This window comes from Podarcis melisellensis, assembly GCF_964234715.1.
Source record: "Podarcis melisellensis genome assembly, chromosome: 7".
Taxonomy (NCBI): Eukaryota; Metazoa; Chordata; class Lepidosauria; order Squamata; family Lacertidae; genus Podarcis; species Podarcis melisellensis.
In genome coordinates this window covers 63420834-63441236 of record NC_138539.1, presented here as the reverse complement: position 1 = coordinate 63441236, position 20403 = coordinate 63420834, and the positions used below count along the sequence as shown (strand labels likewise).

At 44.5% G+C, this 20403-nt stretch overlaps 1 protein-coding gene across 1 annotated transcript in view; it reads right to left on the bottom strand.

Annotated features, from left to right (window-relative positions):
• Positions 1-20403, bottom strand: part of F13A1 (coagulation factor XIII A chain) — a 73392-nt gene that overhangs the window by 43624 nt on the left and 9365 nt on the right. Inside the window, exons 3-4 of the mRNA XM_081918208.1 lie at positions 18826-19014; positions 2833-3084 (exon numbers count right to left, since the gene is read on the bottom strand). Of these exons, the coding sequence (XP_081774334.1) occupies positions 2833-3084; positions 18826-19014 (441 nt within the window). The remainder of the gene's footprint in view (positions 1-2832; positions 3085-18825; positions 19015-20403) is intronic.

The window sequence follows — 20403 nt, the reverse complement described above, 5'->3', positions numbered from 1 at the left end:
GTAGAGATTAATGAATTTCCCTTTCTTTGTCAAAGGTACTCGGTTTTTCAGTATTCAGTGAAGTGTGGTTGAAAGAGACCGAGACAGAGAGAGACAGGTCTTTGAATTCTCTCCAAGAAGGGAAGACTGCTCCAGAAAACAAGGCCTTTGATTTTTGACAGCTATTACGGCATCTGAGATTGGGTTGAGCAAGAAATCCAGAAATCTGACTGCGAGTTCCCTACAGGTAGCTGCTGCGCACTGATGGAGCCCTGCTACTGATGTAGGGGAACTATTTCATGGATATAATTAGACATGGCCTTATCAAATGAAGCCCTATGCATAGAAGGAATGGCCCCTACTACCAAGCTATAGTCCGTTCCCCATAATGGCTTGTGCAAAGTCATCCATGCGATTTTTATGGCTAAGCGTGGAATTCTCTCTAGATCTAGCAAATGGATGCATATGGATGCTAATGAGAAGAGATCCTTCCATGCTTTTCTTAAATCAATGGAATTTTTTATAAGATTGTGTGAGAGAGAGTTAGCCTATCTGAGTGCTAGTATGATCCATTTGACACATTATGGGCTCAAGAGACAGCCTTTTCCTCAATCTATACAATGTAGGAAAATATCGACCCAACTGCACAGTGGTGTTTGTGAGGCACACCAGATAATTAATGTGTGATACAAAGGGAGAAATAATTTTGGGTTCTACTCACATTTCTTTCTCTTTAAAAACAAAAGCAACACAGCCTTATCAAACGTTAAATCAGCCTGTTGGTTGATTCTGTTAAGTCATGTGTGTGTTGGCTTATTAAGAAACAAATTATAGTCAAAGACAAAAGGCTAAAATCTAGCTACAATCTTCATGATGAACATTCCTCCCCTTGTCATATTTGTCTAAACCACTGAGCCTCTTGGGCTTGCTGATCGGAAGGTCGGCGGTTCGAATCCACACAACGGGGCGAGCTCCTGTTGCTCTGTCCTAGCTCCGGCAACCTAGCAGTTCAAAAGCACATCAGTGCAAGTAGTAGATAAATAGGTACCACTGTGGTGGGAAGATAAACGGTGTTTCCATGAGCTCTGGTTTCGGTCATGGTGTTTCATTGTGCCAGAAGCGGTTTAGTCCTGCTGGCCACATGACCCGGAAAGCTCCCTCAGCCTGAAGCGAGATGAGTGCTGCAACCCCATAGTCACCTTCGACTGGACTTAACCATCTGGGGGGCCTTTACCTTTTACCTATGTGCTCTTTTAGTAATAGGAATAGTGGTTGAATAGGAACAGAGGAAGCTGCCTTATATTGTGCATCAAGCCCAGCCCTGCCAGTGGCTTTCCAGGATTTCAGGCAGGTAACATTCCTAGCCCTACCAGGAGATGCCAGAGGCTGGAACCTTCTTGTATGCAAAACAAATGCTTTCCCACTGAGGTACAGCCCTGAACACACACATACACACCAGTTTCCTGAAAATGTTCTCCCCTTGTAAAAACTGGGGCCAATTTCTTGGGGTGTAAGAGAATTTTAGGAGGTGGTTGCTACTTCCTGTCCTAGGACTTAGTGGGAAGTTCAGTCCATGGAAACCTGTGGAGAGAGCCTCATGCCACTTCCTGCCAACCACACGTTCCCAAATGCCTTGGGAGTGATGTGCTACAACACGAAACAATATCACTTCCAAGTCATTTTTGGCTGGCGGGAAGCTATGGGGAAAGCCTCTTTTTAAAAAGCCTTTCTTTAAAGCAAGAAACAAAAAATATCTGAAAACCCTTGGCCATCTTGTAAGGGTAAGCATGAGGTAAAAATCAGAGAATTTCTTTTGCCCCATGACGTTTGGGGTGGTTTTTTGGTTTGCCTGCATCCACCCAGTGAACACGTGAAAAAGAATCTGTTGAAATCTGTTTGGCACGACGCTTAAAAATGTATATGGCTCTTCATCTTCATATTCTTTATGTATAGAGGATAGCTCTCCACCCCCTTATAAAACTTTGGGTTTATACAACTATGAATGCATTAGTAGCTTAAAATACAGTGAGGTTCCTACCCCACCCCTGCTGAATTGTGTTTCAAGTCACGTTTGCACATTGCTGTACACACCGGGGGGGGGGTTAGGATGTTTTTGTCTGATGCACCCTTACCTGTTTGCTTTCCCATGCACACACACACAAACCACAACTCCTATTCATGACGCTATCGCCTGAGCATGTGCAATGGCTGTACCCACAAATGTACGCACTTCAGCTTAACTGCAACGTAAATGTGGCTTGCATTTTCAAATCGGATGGAAGCTGGTTTGAGGGGAAATGCATCAAACAGGAGAATTTCTCAAGAAACTACAGGATAGATATGGATTGTGGCTAATTTTCCATGTACATGGCTTCAAACCCCAGTGGTGGAAGTGCACTGGAGCCAAAGGAAATGGAAATGTGTATATATTAATACTAATACTAATACTAATACTAATACTAATTTATTATTTATACCCCACCCATCTGGATGGGTTTCCCCAGCCACTCTGGGTGGCTTCCACCAGAATATTAAAATACAATGATCCATCAAATATTAAAATCTTCCCAAAACAGGGCTGCCATCTAAATGTCAGATAGTTGTTTATTTCTTTGACATCTGGTGGGAGGGCGTTCCACAGGGCGGGTGCCACTACCGAGAAGGCCCTCTGCCTGGTTCCCTGTAAATTTGCTTCTTGCGGTGAGGGAACTGCCAGAGGGCCCTCGGCACTGGACCTCAGTGTCCAGTGTACACAGCCTACAGATATTGAGGCAGGGTTTTTGCTAATGCTGTTGATTACCAAATATGTTAATAGGACAATCCTCCTCCCCACATCCTCTGCACATTCCTTACCTTCACACCAGGGGTTGAACAGGATGTACGTATCTGTGTTTGGGTTTCTCCTTGTCCTGAGAATGCCAATCGGAGTCAAGACGGCGACATACATGCGGAATTTCCCCACAATGCAGTTAGCAGCTGGCATGATATTCAGGCCAACAGAATTTCCGTCACTGTGAGTGATCTTAGCACCCCATTTGCTGCTTTCCAGCTCTTGAACCAAAGGGACGATGATATATGTGCCTTTGCTTTGTTGCGGATATCGCCCTGCAGAGATGGGAAGAGAAGAGGCAGAAATATAGTTTTGCGTATGAGTGCAGCGGATGAATCGTTGCCTTACATTTTGATGGTGCAGCAAAATCTGGGCTGGGAACTGCCCAACGGAAGTCAGTAGGATTACAGTAGATTTACTGCATATATATATATATATATATATATATATATATATATATATATACTGTCTGCATAATTTAGCTTTCTTGTCAACGTTTTTATCTTTAACATCTGCTTGCTCCTTAAAACCAACTTGCAGAAGTTTGCATTGTTTACATACAACAGGGACAAAAGAACCCAAGACTTGGAAGTCACATAAATACCCTGTAAACAAATTCCTTCATTGAGTACACTGAAGAATCTTCTAATCACCAACATCCTTGCAGGTCTCCCTAAATTAGAGTGGAGAACCTGTGGCCCTCTACCTTATTTCATGTAGGGAGGGAAGCCTGGAAAGAGAGACAGAGAAAGAAAGAAAGAAAGAAAGAAAGAAAGAAAGAAAGAAAGGAAGGAAGGAAGGAAGGAAGGAAGGAAGGAAGGAAGGAAGGAAGGAAGGAAGGAAGGAAGGAAGGAAGGAAGGAAGGAAGGAAGGAAGGAAGGAAGGAAGGAAGGAGAGCAATTAGGGGGTAAAAATGGGAAAAGCCAAAACATTGTGAGAAATGGAAAGAAAGGGGAAAGCCCCCTGAAAACAATCAATTGAGAGCTTTGGCAAGGACATAGGCAGTGGGGAACAGGTGGGAGCCAAAATGGATTGGCAAAAGCCCTCTGTAGGCAATCAGTTCAGACTTTTGACAAGAGTGATGTGTCCCTCGTGTGGCAGCCTGCTAGGTGGGGAGAGAAATGGGGCATTAGAAAGAGCCTGGCAGAAGAAGAAGAAGAAGAAGAAGAAGAAGAAGAAGAAGAAGAAGAAGAAGAAGAAGAAGAAGAGGAGGAGGAGGAGGAGGAGGAGGAGGAGGAGGAGGAGGAGGAGGAGTTTGGATTCGATATCCTGCTTTATCACTACCCAAAGGAGTCTCAAAGCAGCTAACATTCTCCTTTCCCTTCCTCCCCCACAACAAACACTCTGTGAGGTGAGTGGGGCTGAGAGAATTCAGAGCCCAAGGTCACCCAGCAGCTGCATGTGGAGGAGCGGAGATGCGAACCTGGTTCCCCAGATTACAAGACTACCACTCTTAACCACTATACCACACTGGCTCTCCATGGCAGATCCATACCATACATTTAAAGCATATCCAATGCATATTTAAAGCACATGACTGATACCAAAGAATCTTGGGAACTTTTGTTTGTTAAGGGTGCTAGGTCTTGTATCTGTGTGATGGGAAACAACAGCTCCTTCTGAGTGGGAGGCCATGTGCTTTAAATGTGTGTTGTATGTGTTTTAAAAGCTCGGTGCAGATCTGGCCCAGAAAGTGAGAAGGGGGTGTCAGAATGAGAGACAGAAAGAGAGGGGGAAGGGGTGGATCTGACCAATGTTTTGCTCAGGCATTTCACCCACCCACAGATTGCCCTCAAGCATATGCAGCCCTCAGTAGGGGGGAAAAAGAGAGAATTTGCCACCCTGCCCTAGTCACAGAAAGGTTCCAGGCCTCAATATTAAATTCTACAAATGTTATGATTAGCTACCAATGGGAGCTATCTGAAAATAGCCAGCAAAGTGGGCTCTTCCCTAATATTAGCTACAAACATCACCCACCCATATAAATTGAGCAGGTGGGCATGTTGTCCTCCCATGATTACCAACTTGTATATCAAAGGTGGAGGACCTGTGGTATTCCAGATGTTGATGAATACTAGCTCCAATCAGTCCCAGGCAGCCTGGCCAATGGCAGCAGTGTAGTTCGCTGCTCAGGTGACTTGCACTTGGGGGCGGGATGAACTAGGTGAGGTATTATGGCTAGGGATTATGGGAGTTGTAGTCTAGCAACATTCGAAGGGCCAAAGGTTCATCATCCTTGGATTATGCTGAGCTACATGGACCTAACTTGGTATAATGCAGATTCCAATACCCTAGAACTGTCCCACTCCGCATATTCCTGTAAAGTAGGAACTGCTGTGCTCAGGAAGGGTGCACAGAGCAAAGACAGGGATATGTTCCTGGTTTAGCAGGAGACATAATTGCAGAAACACATTTTTGGGACCTGAACTTTGGCACTGAACGTGGTGTATCTAGAGATTAGATACAGCCCCTATAAAGCCCTGGATTTATCTCTATTGACAGGGTTCTTCTACTTTAATCTCCTGTGCAATTCTAGTTTATATTTTGGTTCCTGTGGCCTTGGTTGACACAACTCAGGAAACCTTCCATCTAACCCAGAATATTTGGGCCATATGGAAGAAGAAAGAGGCCTTCAAAAGAAGCAACACAAGAAAGAAAAGCCAAATCAATAGCGCATTTGGGAAGATAGAGCAAAGGACGCTTTAAAAGGGGGTTTCAAAGGGAATCAGGTGGAGAGGGAGATGCTAAAGAGGCAGCCAAGATGAGAGGCCGGTGGCAGCTAACAATGGGATCAGCAAGTTGAATGCCGACTCGTTCTTTGAACGGTGGCTGGGCCTGACCTTTCCTCTCTCTACAGTAGGGGCTCAGCTTCAGCTCTGCTCTACAGTATAATGGCAAGCCAAGCCCAGAAGGAAACCCAACTACTAAAGAAAGTGAAATGCCAGGAGAAAAATCAGTGTGCTGAACCTGCATATTTGGAAGAAGAGGAGGAGAAGGAGGCCTCTCTAATGTCCTCCTTTTGTGGGTGAGGAATGCATTTGATTTCTCTTTCATAGTTCATATTTTTATGAACATATTGGGAGCCAGTGTGGTGTAGTGGTTAAGAGTGGTAGTCTCGTAATCTGGTGAACTGGGTTCGCGTCTCCTCTCCTCCACATGCAGCTGCTGGGTGACCTTGGGCTAGTCACACTTCTTTGAAGTCTCTCAGCCCCACTCACCTCACAGAGTGTTTGTTGTGGGGGAGGAAGGGAAAGGAGAATGTTATTCACTTTGAGACTCCTTCGGGTAGTGATAAAGCGGGATATCAAATTCAAACTCTTCTTCTTCTTCTTCTTCTTCTTCTTCTTCTTCTTCTTCTTCTTCTTCTTCTTCTTCTTCTTCTTCTTCTGGACTTGTTAGGAAGCATGCATGCATTCAGAGACAACAGGCATCAATATGAGATGTAGCACTGCTATGTGGTCTAGGGATAATCAGCATGGCCCCCTCCACATACTTCTGGACTACAACTCCCATCAGCCCCACCCAGCATGGCCAGTGATAAGGGATGATGGGAGCTGTAGTCCAGGAAAAACACCTCTGCCCATTCTTTCCTGTTGCCCTGTATCACGGAGCTGTAGAGCTGGAAGGGTCCCGAGGCTCATCGAGTCCAACCACCTGCAGTGGAGGACCTGCCTCCCTTCCTGCATGTTGCCACACCTTTCAGGTCCCACCTGTCTCATGAAGACTTTTGCTCAACCTCCTAACTCCCACCTCCTTGCTACAGCAAAAGCCTAAACACTTGTAATTGGATCACACCTTTTCTCAGTGCTTACTCCTGTCTCCTTCCCCTCCCCTTCCACTATTTCCTCCGGTCAAATTTGAGATGACTGGAAGCTCCTTGGGGTAGACAACTCTCCTCATGCACTCTGTAAGACGCCATGTGGCTTGATGGCACTGAGCAAATACACAGATAAATATCTGGTACTTGAGGGTTGTGGGAACAATTTAAAACTGCAAAGTGCCTGCTCAGTATTCAGTGCCACAAAAATGATACAGATTTAAAGCACAGGCGTATCTGAAAAGTTTGTTTATGCAGCTTGTTATCACAGCCCCTTTTGGTTGCTTTAATCTTTGACATTTATATTTAGAAACGGGGTAATTTGAAGCCGAATCAAGCTGAACGTAAAAAAAGAGAGAGCCTTGCATAATTAGGGCTTCTTGATTCAAGCTTTTCATCATCATTTGTTCATTGATCTTTAGGCTACTATTTGTATCCAGCGAATGCTGAACTCAAACTACATATGTAGATCAAGATAATAGTTTTGTGTACATTTATTCACTTAAAATATTTTTAACACAGCCTTCCTCAAAAAAACCAATACCTTTTTGGGATGCAACATAATAAAGTACTCAATTTAAAACAGTAATTTCTGTATCTCAATAATGTACTATCACAGATAAAACCCCATTAAACAAGCAACAGCCTTTAAAACCATAGATTGACTCCATCCCTCCAGCATTGATGGCAATCTAACACATAGAGTATCTTAATATACACATTCCTAAACACATTTTCTTCTAAAAGAGGAATGCATTTTGGTGCATTGAGCTGAGAAATATTTCACCAAATTTGGAGAAGTGCAAAATCAAAAGGAGAATTGTTTTCGCATTGGTGTAGTAGCCTGGAAGGTGTGAATTGGGTCGGTTTGTTTTACAACACAGACTGGACAAAATTCTCTTCTATTCCCAGTTTCCATCAAGATTTTTATATCTATCCTAACTTTTGAACCAGATGTATCTCCAAGGCACCTTGCATAAATACAATTTGAAAGACACTGATGCTACTTTGTAACCTGTTCAGCACAAAACATGATCACATCGTGTAACAGAACAACCATTCTACTGCAACTATTAATGAATCCTAGATTTGGAAAGAACCTTGGCAGTATTCCAGGCCACCTCCCCTGCTTGAGGCAGAAAATCCAGAGCCATTTCATCCCACAGAGATGGCTGCTCAGAGACCTCCAACAAAGACTAATAATAATAATAATAATAATAATAATAATAATAATAATAAATTATTATTTATACCCCACCCATCTGGCTGAGTTTCCCCAGCCACTCTGGGCGGCTTCCAACAGAATATTAAAATACAATAGTCTATTAAACATTAAAAGTTTCCCTAAACAGGGCTGCCTTCAGGTGTCTTCTAAAAGTCTGGTAGTTGCTTTTCTCTTTGACATCTGTTCCACAGGGAGGCCTACTGAGAAGGCCCTCTGCCTGGTTCCCTGTAACTTGGCTTCTCGCAGCGAGGGAACCGCCAGAAGGCCTTCAGCACTGGACCTCAGTGTCCGGGAAGAATGATGGGGCTGGAGACGCTCCTTCAGGTATACTGGACGGAGGCCGTTTAGGGCTTTAAAGGTCAGCACCAGCACTTTGAATTGTGCTCGGAAACGTACTGGGAGCCAGTGTAGGTCTTTCAAGACCGATATTATGTGGTCTCGATGGCTGCTCCCAGTAACCAGTCTAGCTGCCGCATTCTGGATTAGTTGTAGTTTCCGGGTCACCTTCAAAGGTAGCCCCACACAGAGCACATTGCAGTAGTCCAAGCGAGAGATAACTAGAGCATGCACCACTCTGGCGAGACAGTCTGCGGGCAGGTAGGGTCTCAGCCTGCGTACCAGATGGAGCTGATAAACAAAATTGACCTGCGCCTCCATGGACAGCTGTGAGTCCAGAATGACTCCTAGGCTGTGCACCTAGTCCTTCAGGGGCACACTTACCCCATTCAGGACCAGGAAGTCCTCCACACCTGCCCACCGCCTATCCCCCCCAAAACAGTACTTCTGTCTTGTCAGGATTCAACCTCAATCTGTTAGCTGCCATCCATCCTCCAACAATCCCTAGGTAATTGCCTCCACTCTTACCATCAACACGTTTCTCCTCATGTTTAACCAGAATCTACTTGCCTGCAACTGAAGACCATTAGATCTAGTCCTCCTGCCCTCTGGGGGCAGCAGAGACAAGTCTTTATCCTTGATCATGGACTGGATGAGAGCCAACAAATTGAAGCTCAATCCAGATAAGACTGAGGCACTGTTAGTGGGCGGTTCCCTAGCCCAGATGGCTGGGAGGTTGCCTGCTCTTGCTCTTACACTCCTTCTGAAGGAGCGAGTACATGGCTTGGTGGTACTTCTGTATCCTTTGCTGTCGCTTGAGGCTCAAGTGGCCTCAGTGGCGCAGAGTGCCTTCCATCAGCTTTGGCTGGTGTTCCAGCTGCACCCCTATCTGGACAGGGATAGCCTAACTTCTGCTATCTAGTTAAGCTAGATTAATGCAATGTGTTCTATGTAGGGCTGGTTCAGAAACTTCAGCTGGTGCAGAATTCAGGAGTCAGTTTGATCACCAAAACAAGATGGCTTGAGCACTTTACACCGATCCTGACCCAACTGCACTGACTGCTGATTAGCTTCTGGGTCCAATTCAGAGTGCTGGTTTTGACCTATAAAGCTTTAAACGGCTTAGGACCGCAATACTTCAAGGTATCTCAGGGTACAGGTAGGTTCACATGAAGAACTTACCTGTACCCTGAGATAATCTTCTGAGGCCCTTCTTTGTGTGACTCCTCCACGAGAGGTTTGGAGGGTGGCAACATAAGAACGGGCCTTTTCTGCAGTGGCTCCCCATTTGTTGAATCCTCCCCCCAGGGAGGCTTGCCTGGCGCCTTCATTGTACACCTTTAGGTGCCAGGCAAAATCGTTCCTCTTCAACTGGGCCTTGGGCTGGTTAACATTCTATATCCATTTAAATGTGTTTGTGGGAGTGGGAGGAGGAGGAGGAAGAAGAAGAGTTTGGATTTGATATCCCACTTTATCACTACCCTAAGGAGTCTCAAAGCGGCTAACAATCTCCTTTCCCTTCCTGCCCCACAACAAACAGTCTGTGAGGTGAGTGGGGCTGAGAGACTTCAGGGAAGTGTGACTAGTCCAAGGTCACCCAGCAGCTGTATGTGGAGGAGTGGGGAAGCGAACCCAGTTCACCAGAGTACGAGTCAACTGCTCTTAATCATTACACCACACTGGCTCTCGTGGAGGGGCGTTGTTGGTTTGTGGCTTTTGTCGTTGCCATTGTTTTTATTATGCGTTTTGAGTTTTTATCTTGTATTTTTATATTGAGAACTGCCCTGAGATCTATGGATGAAGGACGGTATTTATTTAATGAAACAAATAAACAAATAAATAACAAATCCCTGCCTGAGCATTGGTACAGCAGAGTAATCACCTCCTGAACAGGGCAAAATACACACACACATTTCTTGCATCCCTGCTGGTGAAGCTTGCAGGCTTATATGAAGGAGTACCAATAACAAAAAACCCTTCAGAACCTATGAAGTAAAGGGATAGCGGTGCTGCTACCATCTGCCGGCAACAAGGTTCCGATTACATCATCCTCAATCTCATCCATCTCAAATCCAAGCCTTTGTGCACAGCAAACTCAGCAACCAAGGGTGCCTGGCTGCATGCAACCAGCAGAGGGAGCAAGCAAGCCTCAAAACAACAGCTGTATACTGGCTTCCTGGTTGCTGCTTCCCATTCCATATATTCCTCTCCATCCCTTCAAGCAGTATTTTGGAATGCAGAAGGTGTTCGCCCCCCCCCCCCCGCCAGCCACCACCACAGATCAGACAGATAACAAGGACAGGGCTCTCTCCCTCTCTTTATTTAATTATTTATTTGACCCTTCATCCGTATCACTGGCTTCCAGGCACGTCCAGGAAATATAATAATTGTGACAGGGTTATAAATAGCCAAGAGTTATAAATGTTGGAAGGTATGGAGTTATCTGACCCCTGAGCCATCTGAAGGCAGCCCCGTATAGAGAAGGGTGTTTTTAAAAATGTTTTATTATGTTGTGTGTTTTGTGTGTGTGTGTGTGTGTGTTGGAAGCTGCCCAGAAAGGCTGGGGCAACCCAGTCAGACTGGTAGGGTGTAAGTTGTAAAATTGTTGTTGTTGTTGTTGAATAGCATATCCCTGTTTTCATCAGATAAATTTTGGAGGGTATGTTACAAGGAGGACAAGAGTAGGGGGCATCACCAAAATTCATTTTGAATATTATTTATTATTATTTATTTATTCATTCATTCATTCATTCAACTTATATACTGCCCAATACCTGGAGGTCTCGGGGCAGTTCACAACAAGAGCACGACATATAAAATCAAACCAAAAGCAGCAACCCAATAACCACCACCTCCCAAGCCACATTCTAAAAGGGTGTTGGATGTCATTAAGATCAACCAAAGGCCTAGTTAAAAAGGAACATTTTTTCCCGGTGCCTAAAGGTATATAATGAAGGTGCCGGGCGAACTTCCCTGGGGAGGGCATTCCACAGACAGGGAGCCACTGCAGAGAAGGCCAGTTCTCGTGTTGCCACCCTCTGGTGGTACTATGAATACAGGGGTGGAGAACCTCTGACCATGGGGCATGCTGGGCCTCCCTGTTGGACCTAATGGGCCATTTCTGCCAAGCCACACCCACTTGCCAAGCACCTAACATCAAAGATGGCATCCAGTGTTGGAAGGTAAAAAGTCAGCTTGGCTGGGTCAAAAGGGTTCTCCGAAGCATTATTTATCAGCTGGCCGGCAGGCCTTCAAAGCACAGCACAATGCTTTTTGCAAACTTCTTAATCTCAGGGTCTTGGGTTTGAGCCCCATGTTGGGCAAAAGATTCCCACACTTCAGGGGTTTGGATTAGATGAAGCTCATGCTCCCAACTCTAGGCTTCTATGATTCCTTGCAAAGAGTCCTTCATGAAGCTTTGAAGTCAAGGCAACCAGCTGATTGTCGGTGCTTCAGAGTTGTGCAGGACTTTTTGTGACGTGCTTTGAAGTCCCGACAAAAGTCCCATGCCAGCTGATGTCCTTATGATATCAGGTGCGTGACATGTGAGCCACCCACTCACTTGTGAAGTGTGGCCCACAGGGGCAGAAGCTGGGTAAGGCAGATAAGGATCTAACCCACCAGTCTTATCCAGTTCCATATCCTCCGATTTCTCTGATGAAAATACAGTAGACCCTTGGGATACGTTACCTTCGTGTAACATAACTTTCGGGTTGCGAACGCAGCAAACCCAGAAGTGCATACTTCCAGATTTTGCTGCATGCACATGTGCAGAAACACTCTGCACACCACCTGTGCATGGAAAGAAGCGCTCTATCACACTGTGCGAATGTGCAGAAGCAGCGTCTCATGTTTCAGACTTTTCAGGGTCCGTGAGGACCCTGGAACGAATTAAGTTCATATCCAGAGGGTCCACTGTAAGGATGTCCTATTCCATCATCATCTCCATCTCCATCAATTTATTATTTATATCCCGCTAATCTGACTGGGTTGCCCCAGCCACTCTGGGCAGCTTCCAACATACCGTATTTTTTGCACCATAACACTCACTTTTTTTCTTCTAGAAAGTAAGGGGAAATGTCTGTGCGTGTTATGGAGCGAATGCCTGCGGGTGGCGGGGGGGGGGGATCTGCTGCAGTCGTGAGCAGAGGATCCATGGTTCCCCTTCCTTCCCTCCTCCGTGGTTACAAAGCATGGATCCACTTGGATCCTCAGGATTTTTGCATTGGGCTACTCCAAACTCACTGTCAGATCACATGTGTGTGGCCATAGCATGAACCACAAAAATCATATATCCACTATTTCGTTTAGAATATTTTTTTCTTGTTTTCCTCTTCTAAAAACTACGTGTGTGTTATGGTCTGGTGCGTGTTATAGAGCGAAAAATACGGTATATAAAAACATGATAAAATATTAAATTTAAAAACTTCCATGTACAGGGCTGCCTTCAGATGTCTTCTAAAGGTTGTATAGTTACTTATCTCCTTGTCTTATGGGGTCACATAACTCCATACCCTTCAACATTTCTCTGAAGAAAATTGGGACATCCTAAGGAAAACTGAGACATCCTAAGGAAAACTGGGATCAAATCAGAAACCGGGATGGCTTCTGTAAACCTGGGATTGTCCCTGGAAAACAGGAACACTTGGGGGGTCTGCAGTTTCCCACCCTTCTCTTAAGAGAAAAGACCCAGTTAATTCCACAAATAAAACCAGAGAAGTAAACCAAAGTATACACAATGCCTGTAGCAGCTGTACCTATAAGTCTCAGCAACAGGTGATAGGTTGAAGACCTGAAACTGATCCTCCCTTGGCACAATCACAGCTCTCTCTGTTTTGTCAAAGTGTACAGAAATCGCTGTCACAATTGCTCTGAATCATGGTGTCAAACAGCTATTAGTATTTGCCATTCTAGCGGTCTCCAGAGGCGGAGCTAGCTGCTCTGGCACCAGGAGCAGAGCCCATGCTGTGCACCCGGGGGCGAGGCGAGTGTCCCGGGGGGGGTGCAGCGACGTCACCCCCCCTCAGAGATGACACCCGAGGTGGACCGCCCTCAGCGCCACCCTTCCACCACCAGTGGTGCTCTCCAGATGTTTTGAACCAGATGTCCCTTCAGCCCCAGCCAGCACACATCTTACTCATTATGACAATTTTTTTAAAGAAAAAATGTGCTTTTCACATCATGCCATTTGCAGCTAAGTGTTGCATGGCTAATTAATCAAATGCCCAAGTTTCTGTTAAATGAAAAGAAGAAGAAGAAGAAGAAGAAGAAGAAGAAGAAGAAGAAGAAGAAGAAGAAGAAGAAGAAGAAGAAGAAGAAAGAAGAAGACTCATTGATTCAATAGTGGTCTTCGTGACTTGACCATGAACCATATTGTTCTCATACTCTGCAAAAGACTCCACCCTTTGAAGAAGCTGTTATTTATTACTGTTGAATCATTGTTTCCTAAAATATGTGATCCACACTCACTCACTCCCCCCCCAAAAAAAGTTGTGTGCCAGCTGCTAAACTAGAAAAGACAAATATGTGACCACAATGGGCAATTCTGATACTCATCCTGATCCAGCAAATGTAAATATCCCACACTTTCCAGTACATTTTCCCATCACTTTCCATATCACAGGAAGTCCAGTCGTTGGGGAAGTAGATTTGTTGTGCAAAACCTCCCAACTGACTATAAGAGTGCAATCCAAATTTGTCGGTATCTGACTGACTCCCAACCCAAAAATAGTCACCGCCTGGAAGCACCCAAAGTCAGAATTAAGGAGCACATTCTAAACCTAGGGATTTGTTTTCGGTACCAGAACTGACCTGAGCTCACAGTTCTTTCACACAAAAGTCCACTCAGCCCTGGTTAGTTTTCTTCGTTTCAACAGCCTCATTTAGGTGGGGAAGTTAGTTTTGCTATTGCAATGCCTGGGAGTCAAACGCCCTTGCTGATAGACTACAAAAGGCCCAGAGGTCTCGCAGTAGATCTTAATTTACCTTCAGCTAGGGATGCTGAAAATTGCCAACAGAAACAGAAGTGGAAATTGCCCGTGTTCTCTTATTCATCCCATGTCCTGAGCAGAAATCAGTTCAGAAAATCCTATTGGATTTTGCCACTTTCACAAACAATATGCAATGGATTGCTATTCCTCTCCACTTGCATGGGAGTTCCTTTGCAGTGAAACGGACGGCCTTTTGCATGGGATGGAATATCATAATTACAATGCAAATTACGCAAGTTATGCAATTTTGCCATGCTGGTCAGCAAGATGAGGAAATACTGGGTGGAACTGAAACAGTGATTCATGTGAGTCATGGATAGATCAGTCAGTTAGAATGTAGTGCTGATAACACCAAGTTTGCAGGTTCAGTCCCCATATGGGAAAGCTGCATATTCCTGAATTGCAGGGGGTTGAACTAGATGATCCTTATGGTACCTTCTAACTCTAGAGTTCTATGATTCAATAATAATAATAATAATAATAATAATAATTTTTTATTTGTACCCTGCCTATCTAGCTGAGTTGCCCCAGCCACTCTGGGCAGCTCCCAATTGAGTGTTAAAAACAATACAGCATTAAATATTATAAACTTCCCTAAACAGGGCTGCCTTCAGATGTCTTTTAAAAATAGGATGGCTGTTTACTTCCTTGACATCTGCTGGGAGGGCGTTCCACAGGGCAGACGCCACTACCAAGAAGGCCCTCGGCGCTGGACCTCAGTGTACGGGCTGGACAATGGGGGTGGAGACGCTCCTTCAGGTATACAGGACCGAGGCCATTTAGGGCTTTGAAGGTCAGCGCCAACGCTTTGAATTGTGCTTGGAAAAGTACTGGGAGCCAATGCAGATCTCTCAGGACCAGTGTTATATGGCCCCAGCGGCCACTCCCAGTCACCAGTCTAGCTGCCGCATTCTGGATTCTATGACAAATATTAAGGAGTAAATAAAAATGCTGCCGTCCTACATCCCCCCCCCTTCAGCCCACCACTGTGGTAGAGAATTCTTATTCCACCCAGCCCAGATAGGTCTGTCCTCACCTTTTCTTTACAGCTGTGACTGCACAGTTATCAAGAGCAACAAGACTGAGTACCAGAGGGAAGAAGAGAAAGACAAAGTTATCTTTGTCCAAGAATTCATGGATTTACAGGAATACAGGAGCCAAGAAAATGCCGACTTTAACCCAAGAGCTCTTTTATGGATGCTGTTATGTATATCAGTCAATTGGCTTATAACAAAAGTGTTTAGGGCGTTTAGACCAATACGTATGGATTTTAAGAAGCCAGTTTGGCAGAGGTCAAATGGATCCGGAGATTTACAGTCCACGGAAAAAGATCATTAATGCAAGGAGGTGGCGTATAAATTTATCAAGAGATTTAATGTCGGACCCAGGAAGACGCAATAAAAGGGGAAATTGATGTGATCTTTTAGCTGCCTTTTGAACAAGCCATTATTAGGAGGACTTATATTTTCAGTAAGGATATGGAACTGACACAACATTGCCTACTATGGATATACTCAACAGACAGGGATCTGTATGCTCTGTGCCCAACAGCAGGAGGGTAAGGTATGCACTGGAATAAGAGTGTCCAAGGGATGGGGCTAAATTGCATATCAGAGATGGGAGATTTCTGGTCCTCCAGATGTTGCTGGTCTTCCACTCCCTTCAGTCTCACCCAGCACAGCCAATGGTCAGGGATGAGGGGAGTGTGGTTCAACTAGACCACGAGGGCTATAGGTTTCTTATCTCTGCTGTGAGTCCTACAGATTGCAAGGAGAACATGGCAGGTGGGATCAGTGTCTCCATGCCTCCAACTTCTCTCCATTCCTGCAAAGCAGCAGAGCACACCATGCCTCCCACCCATATTTAGCGGCTGTTTGGTGGTGACTCAAGTTACCAGATCTGAGCCCTGAAAAGGAATAGGGAAGAATGGAATGTGATGGGTGAAATTCATGGTGAATTCATGGTGAAAACCCAATTATGTATTGGGTTTTCTCTAATACAAGATTCAACCTCCTTTTGTTGAAACAGCAGCGGTCATTCAGTTTATAGTTTAAGGGTTACTTCTGTTATCAGTATGTCAGCTAGCCAAAAAGCGGGATGGAGGTGTTGCTTAGCACCTAGGCCATGGCACGATCTTTCGTGAGGTGGCGTGTGCTCTGATTGGCTAGATACTTCTGCGGGAGTTTCCCTCTGTATGTTTAGTTGAATGTCTCCCTGATATGTACAAGTAAGAAAGACAAAACCTCTCTGTTTCATTCTCCTCAAGTTATACACTGTTTTTATTCAGTCTTCCTCAGTAAAGTCTTATTGGAGTTTCTTTTCTCTCTCGACTCCGTCTGTATTATTTAATTGACAATGCATTTTATCCAAACATACATGGACTATCCTTCCTTCCAAATGAAAAAGAACCTGAAAGGAAAACCTGAAAAGGCACACCTGTTCACCATATAGAAATGAATAAGCTAAATGTATGCTAATTCCTAACTAGCAGATTTAATAAATGGCTACACGATTATTGTGCAGCAACAGAAAGGGGGGGGGCAGTCAATAATACAAATGCAAAAATACAGCTAGTTCCTAGGAAGACAAATTAAATGTCAAATCAAAAATAATTCTCAAAGAGTTTATAACAGTAGGGGAGACGGCTGTGGAGAAAGATTTGCATCAGTAAGTCATGTAGACTGAATAGTAAATTTGCCACAAATGTCATGGACTCAATAGTTCGCAGGCATTCAGATGCAGGAAGAGAATGCAAATGTAACGTTAATTTCAGTGGATTTACTCTAGGTAAAATGTGGTTGAATACTGCCCTATATAAGTAACTGCAGCACACAGAATTAGCTTATTAGTCAACAGCAACTTTAACACAGCACAAATGTTTTTCATAAGCAGACTGTCCTTCCATTACGAATCAAGCATTGAGTAATCAGCAAGTAATCGATGCAACATGCAGCATGTTCTGAACCGACCAAAGAAGAAAAGGACTATTTCTTTGTACAATAAAAATGCACAGAACTCGTTACCAAAAAGATGTAGCAATAGCCACTAGCTTGGGTGGCTTTAAAAATTGTGACAGTTCATGGAGGATAGCTTTTTTTAAATGGCAATAATCCATGATAGTTAAATGGAACTTCAGTCTTTAGATCAGTATACTAATGATTACCAGGTGCTCATGTTACTGTTGTTACTGAGATGCTCGGTCTGGCTGGAACTCTGTACATGCTCCAAGGCTCTGTGCAACTTAGCTTTGCTGTGTGCCATTGTGATGAGAGAGAGAGAGAGAGACCCTTTGTTGAGGCCAGAGCTGATCCAAATACATGCCAGCCAACCAGGAACTGGCTGCATATGCATAATTGAATCCCCTGAACCCAGTGCCAGATCAAATGCAAGCATCACCTAGGATTTGGCCATTCATCCTTCCCTGTGAGCAAACAGATGCCAGCTGGCAAGCATAGCTTGCAATGAGTGTCCATTTGCATTTTCTGAAGAGGTCCAAGCTCATCCTCTTTCAGGGCACCTTATTAAAATGAGATTTGATGGGCAGGGAATGCGATTTGCTATTTTCTTTGGGATTAGTCAGCAGGACTCCCCCGTGGAGAGGCACTTTCCAAAGAGAAGGTTTTTCTATTTTATAACAGGATCAGGAAGGTTTGAAATCTGACCCTAAAATCAATGATTATATGATTAGCCCAAGCATCACCCCCTGCTCTCCGCGCGCTCTCTCTCTCTCTCTCTCTCTCTCTCTCTCTCTCTCTCTCTCTCTCTCGGCTGCCTGCCTAAGATGGGACCACTACTTTGACAGGCAGAAGGATGATCTGAAACAGCAAAAGCCTTTTTGGAACATCCAAGGCTAGCTGTGGCCCTCGGCTAATCGTGAAAATTCAAGAGATGATCCAGCATTTTCTTTCTGTTCCTCCCACACAAGGCAAGTCATTTCCGTGTCTGAATCCCCTGACCTTCTTTTAACCTTCCTTATTACCCCAACCTGACTCATCTCTGGCTATCAAAAGGGTTCTTCATATGAACTTTCCTGTTCCTGGATGGCACAGGGAACTGTGGTTAGCTCTAAACAGAAAGTGGAAGCCTCTGGTATCCTCCTCACGTGAAATGTAGGGTGTTCGCTCTTGTGACGCTAAACTATGGCTATGTCTAAAACCAAGCCATTTTATTCCCTTCCTCCCCATAGTGTTTAGGAAAGGTGAGGCGTTAACAACTGATTTACAGAGGCTGCAGTTCATTTGTGTTGGAACTCACTCCACTCATTTCTCCCTGGACAAACCTTTATGTATTTTGTGTTTTTAATCTCGTATTATTATGCTGTAAACTACCCTGAGATCTACAGACGAAGGGTGGTATACAAATTTAATAAATAAGCAAATTACACAACGTTCTCTGTCTCCTGCCATGGCTCATTTCAAATGTAGATACACAGTCCCACCCACCCCAGTTTGAAGTCCTGAGAAATAATTTGTTTTTGCTTTATTTTTTGCTTTTCAAAGCAAAGACCAATATCTTCTAGATACCTAGCAGTCTTTGCTATCTGTAAGGACACCCTCCTCCACTCCCATCTCATCCATCCCCCCCCCCATCTAGTATGATAATCCAGTGAAGAGAAGGGTGGTGGTGAACATCACCATTTGACACTTACCTATAATGTACTCAATCCAGAAATGGTCCTTTTCTGGATTGTATGGGCGGTTGAATGAGAGTTGGATGTGGAAGGGCTGCCCTCGGCGCACAATCAGCTTGAGGTTGTAGTATCGCTCTGTGTGGTGTTCTCTCTTATTAATGTCATCTTCACGGTTGAACAAATGGACGTCCTGCACTTCCAGAACATCTGCAGGTGCACAAAGAGATGACCAACATGGCATTTTTAGTTCCTTCTTGTCACTTGGGTCCCATCCCAGAATTACTTCCTTTCCCTTTACCATTTAATCTCACAAATTCCAGACACTGCCTTTTAATTCTTTAAAGTAAAAATTAAAAAAAAACACTTGCAGGACAACCATAAATTAAATCAAACTCAAGGACCGCAATACCTCAAGGACCACTTCTTTCCATATGAACCTACTTGGACCCTGAGATCATCTTCTGAGGTACTCCTTTATATGCCTCCTCCTCAAGAAGTCCAGGTGGTGGCAACATGAGAACGGGCCTTCTCTGCAGTGGCTCCCTGTCTGTGGAATGCTCTCCCCAGGGAAGTTTGCCTGGCGCCTTCATTGTACACATTTAAGCGCCAGGCAAAAACATTCCTTTTTAACCAGGCCTTTGGTTGATCTGGTTTACATCCTATGCCTTTTTAAAATGTGGGGGAGGGGGGTTGGGGGGGAGGCTATTGGGTTGTTGTTTTTATTTTTATTATGTATTTTGTGGTTTTCTATCTTGATTTTATTCTGTGAACCGCCCTGAGACCCCCAGGTAAATTCTAACAACAACAACAACAATATAAAGATTAAGCTCATTGAGCAGCAGGCATTACCATGCAAATGATCCAGCGTTACCATGCAAATGATCTAAAGAGCCTAGGCAAACATTCACCTGGTCCCTCAAAGGCACAAGGAGAATAAGGCTTTTTCATATAAGATATGGCTATCATATCAATGGCTACCAGCTGTCTATTACCTCTGGTATCAGAGGCAGTGTGCCTCTGAAAACCAGCTGTTGGGGGTCATGTGTTTTCATGTCCTACTCATGGGCTACCCGGAGGCATCTGGTTAGCCGATGAGCAAACAGAATGTTGGACTAGATAGACATTTGGCCTGGTCCAACAAGACATTTCTTATGTTCTTCAGTATTGGCCTCAGGCACACTTGCCTGGGGAAATGCTCCAAGGGTGGAGTGCCACAACCAAAAAGGCCCCGTCTTACACCAACACAGATGTGGCTCCTGAGAAGGAGTTCAAAAGACAGAGTTCATCATTGTGCATGTCGATATGAGAGGCAGCAGTCCTGAGCTATATAGGTTCAAACTTTCCCTCTTTCCTTTCCAAAGATCAGAAGTCAGAGAAGAATAGGAGTACTAGGGGGGCATGGCTCATGCACAAGCAAAGTGGCAGCTTGAATTCAGGCCTCTGACAACCAATTCAGGTCTTCCAGGTCCTTGTGACGTTTGCAAGTGCTATTGAATGCCAGCTCATGGTGCAGGAGCTATTAGGCACACAGCTTTTTTTTGCTTTTTGTTTAAGCCCTACCAGGTCTAATTTTGCCTGTGAGCTGGAGCTTTCTCA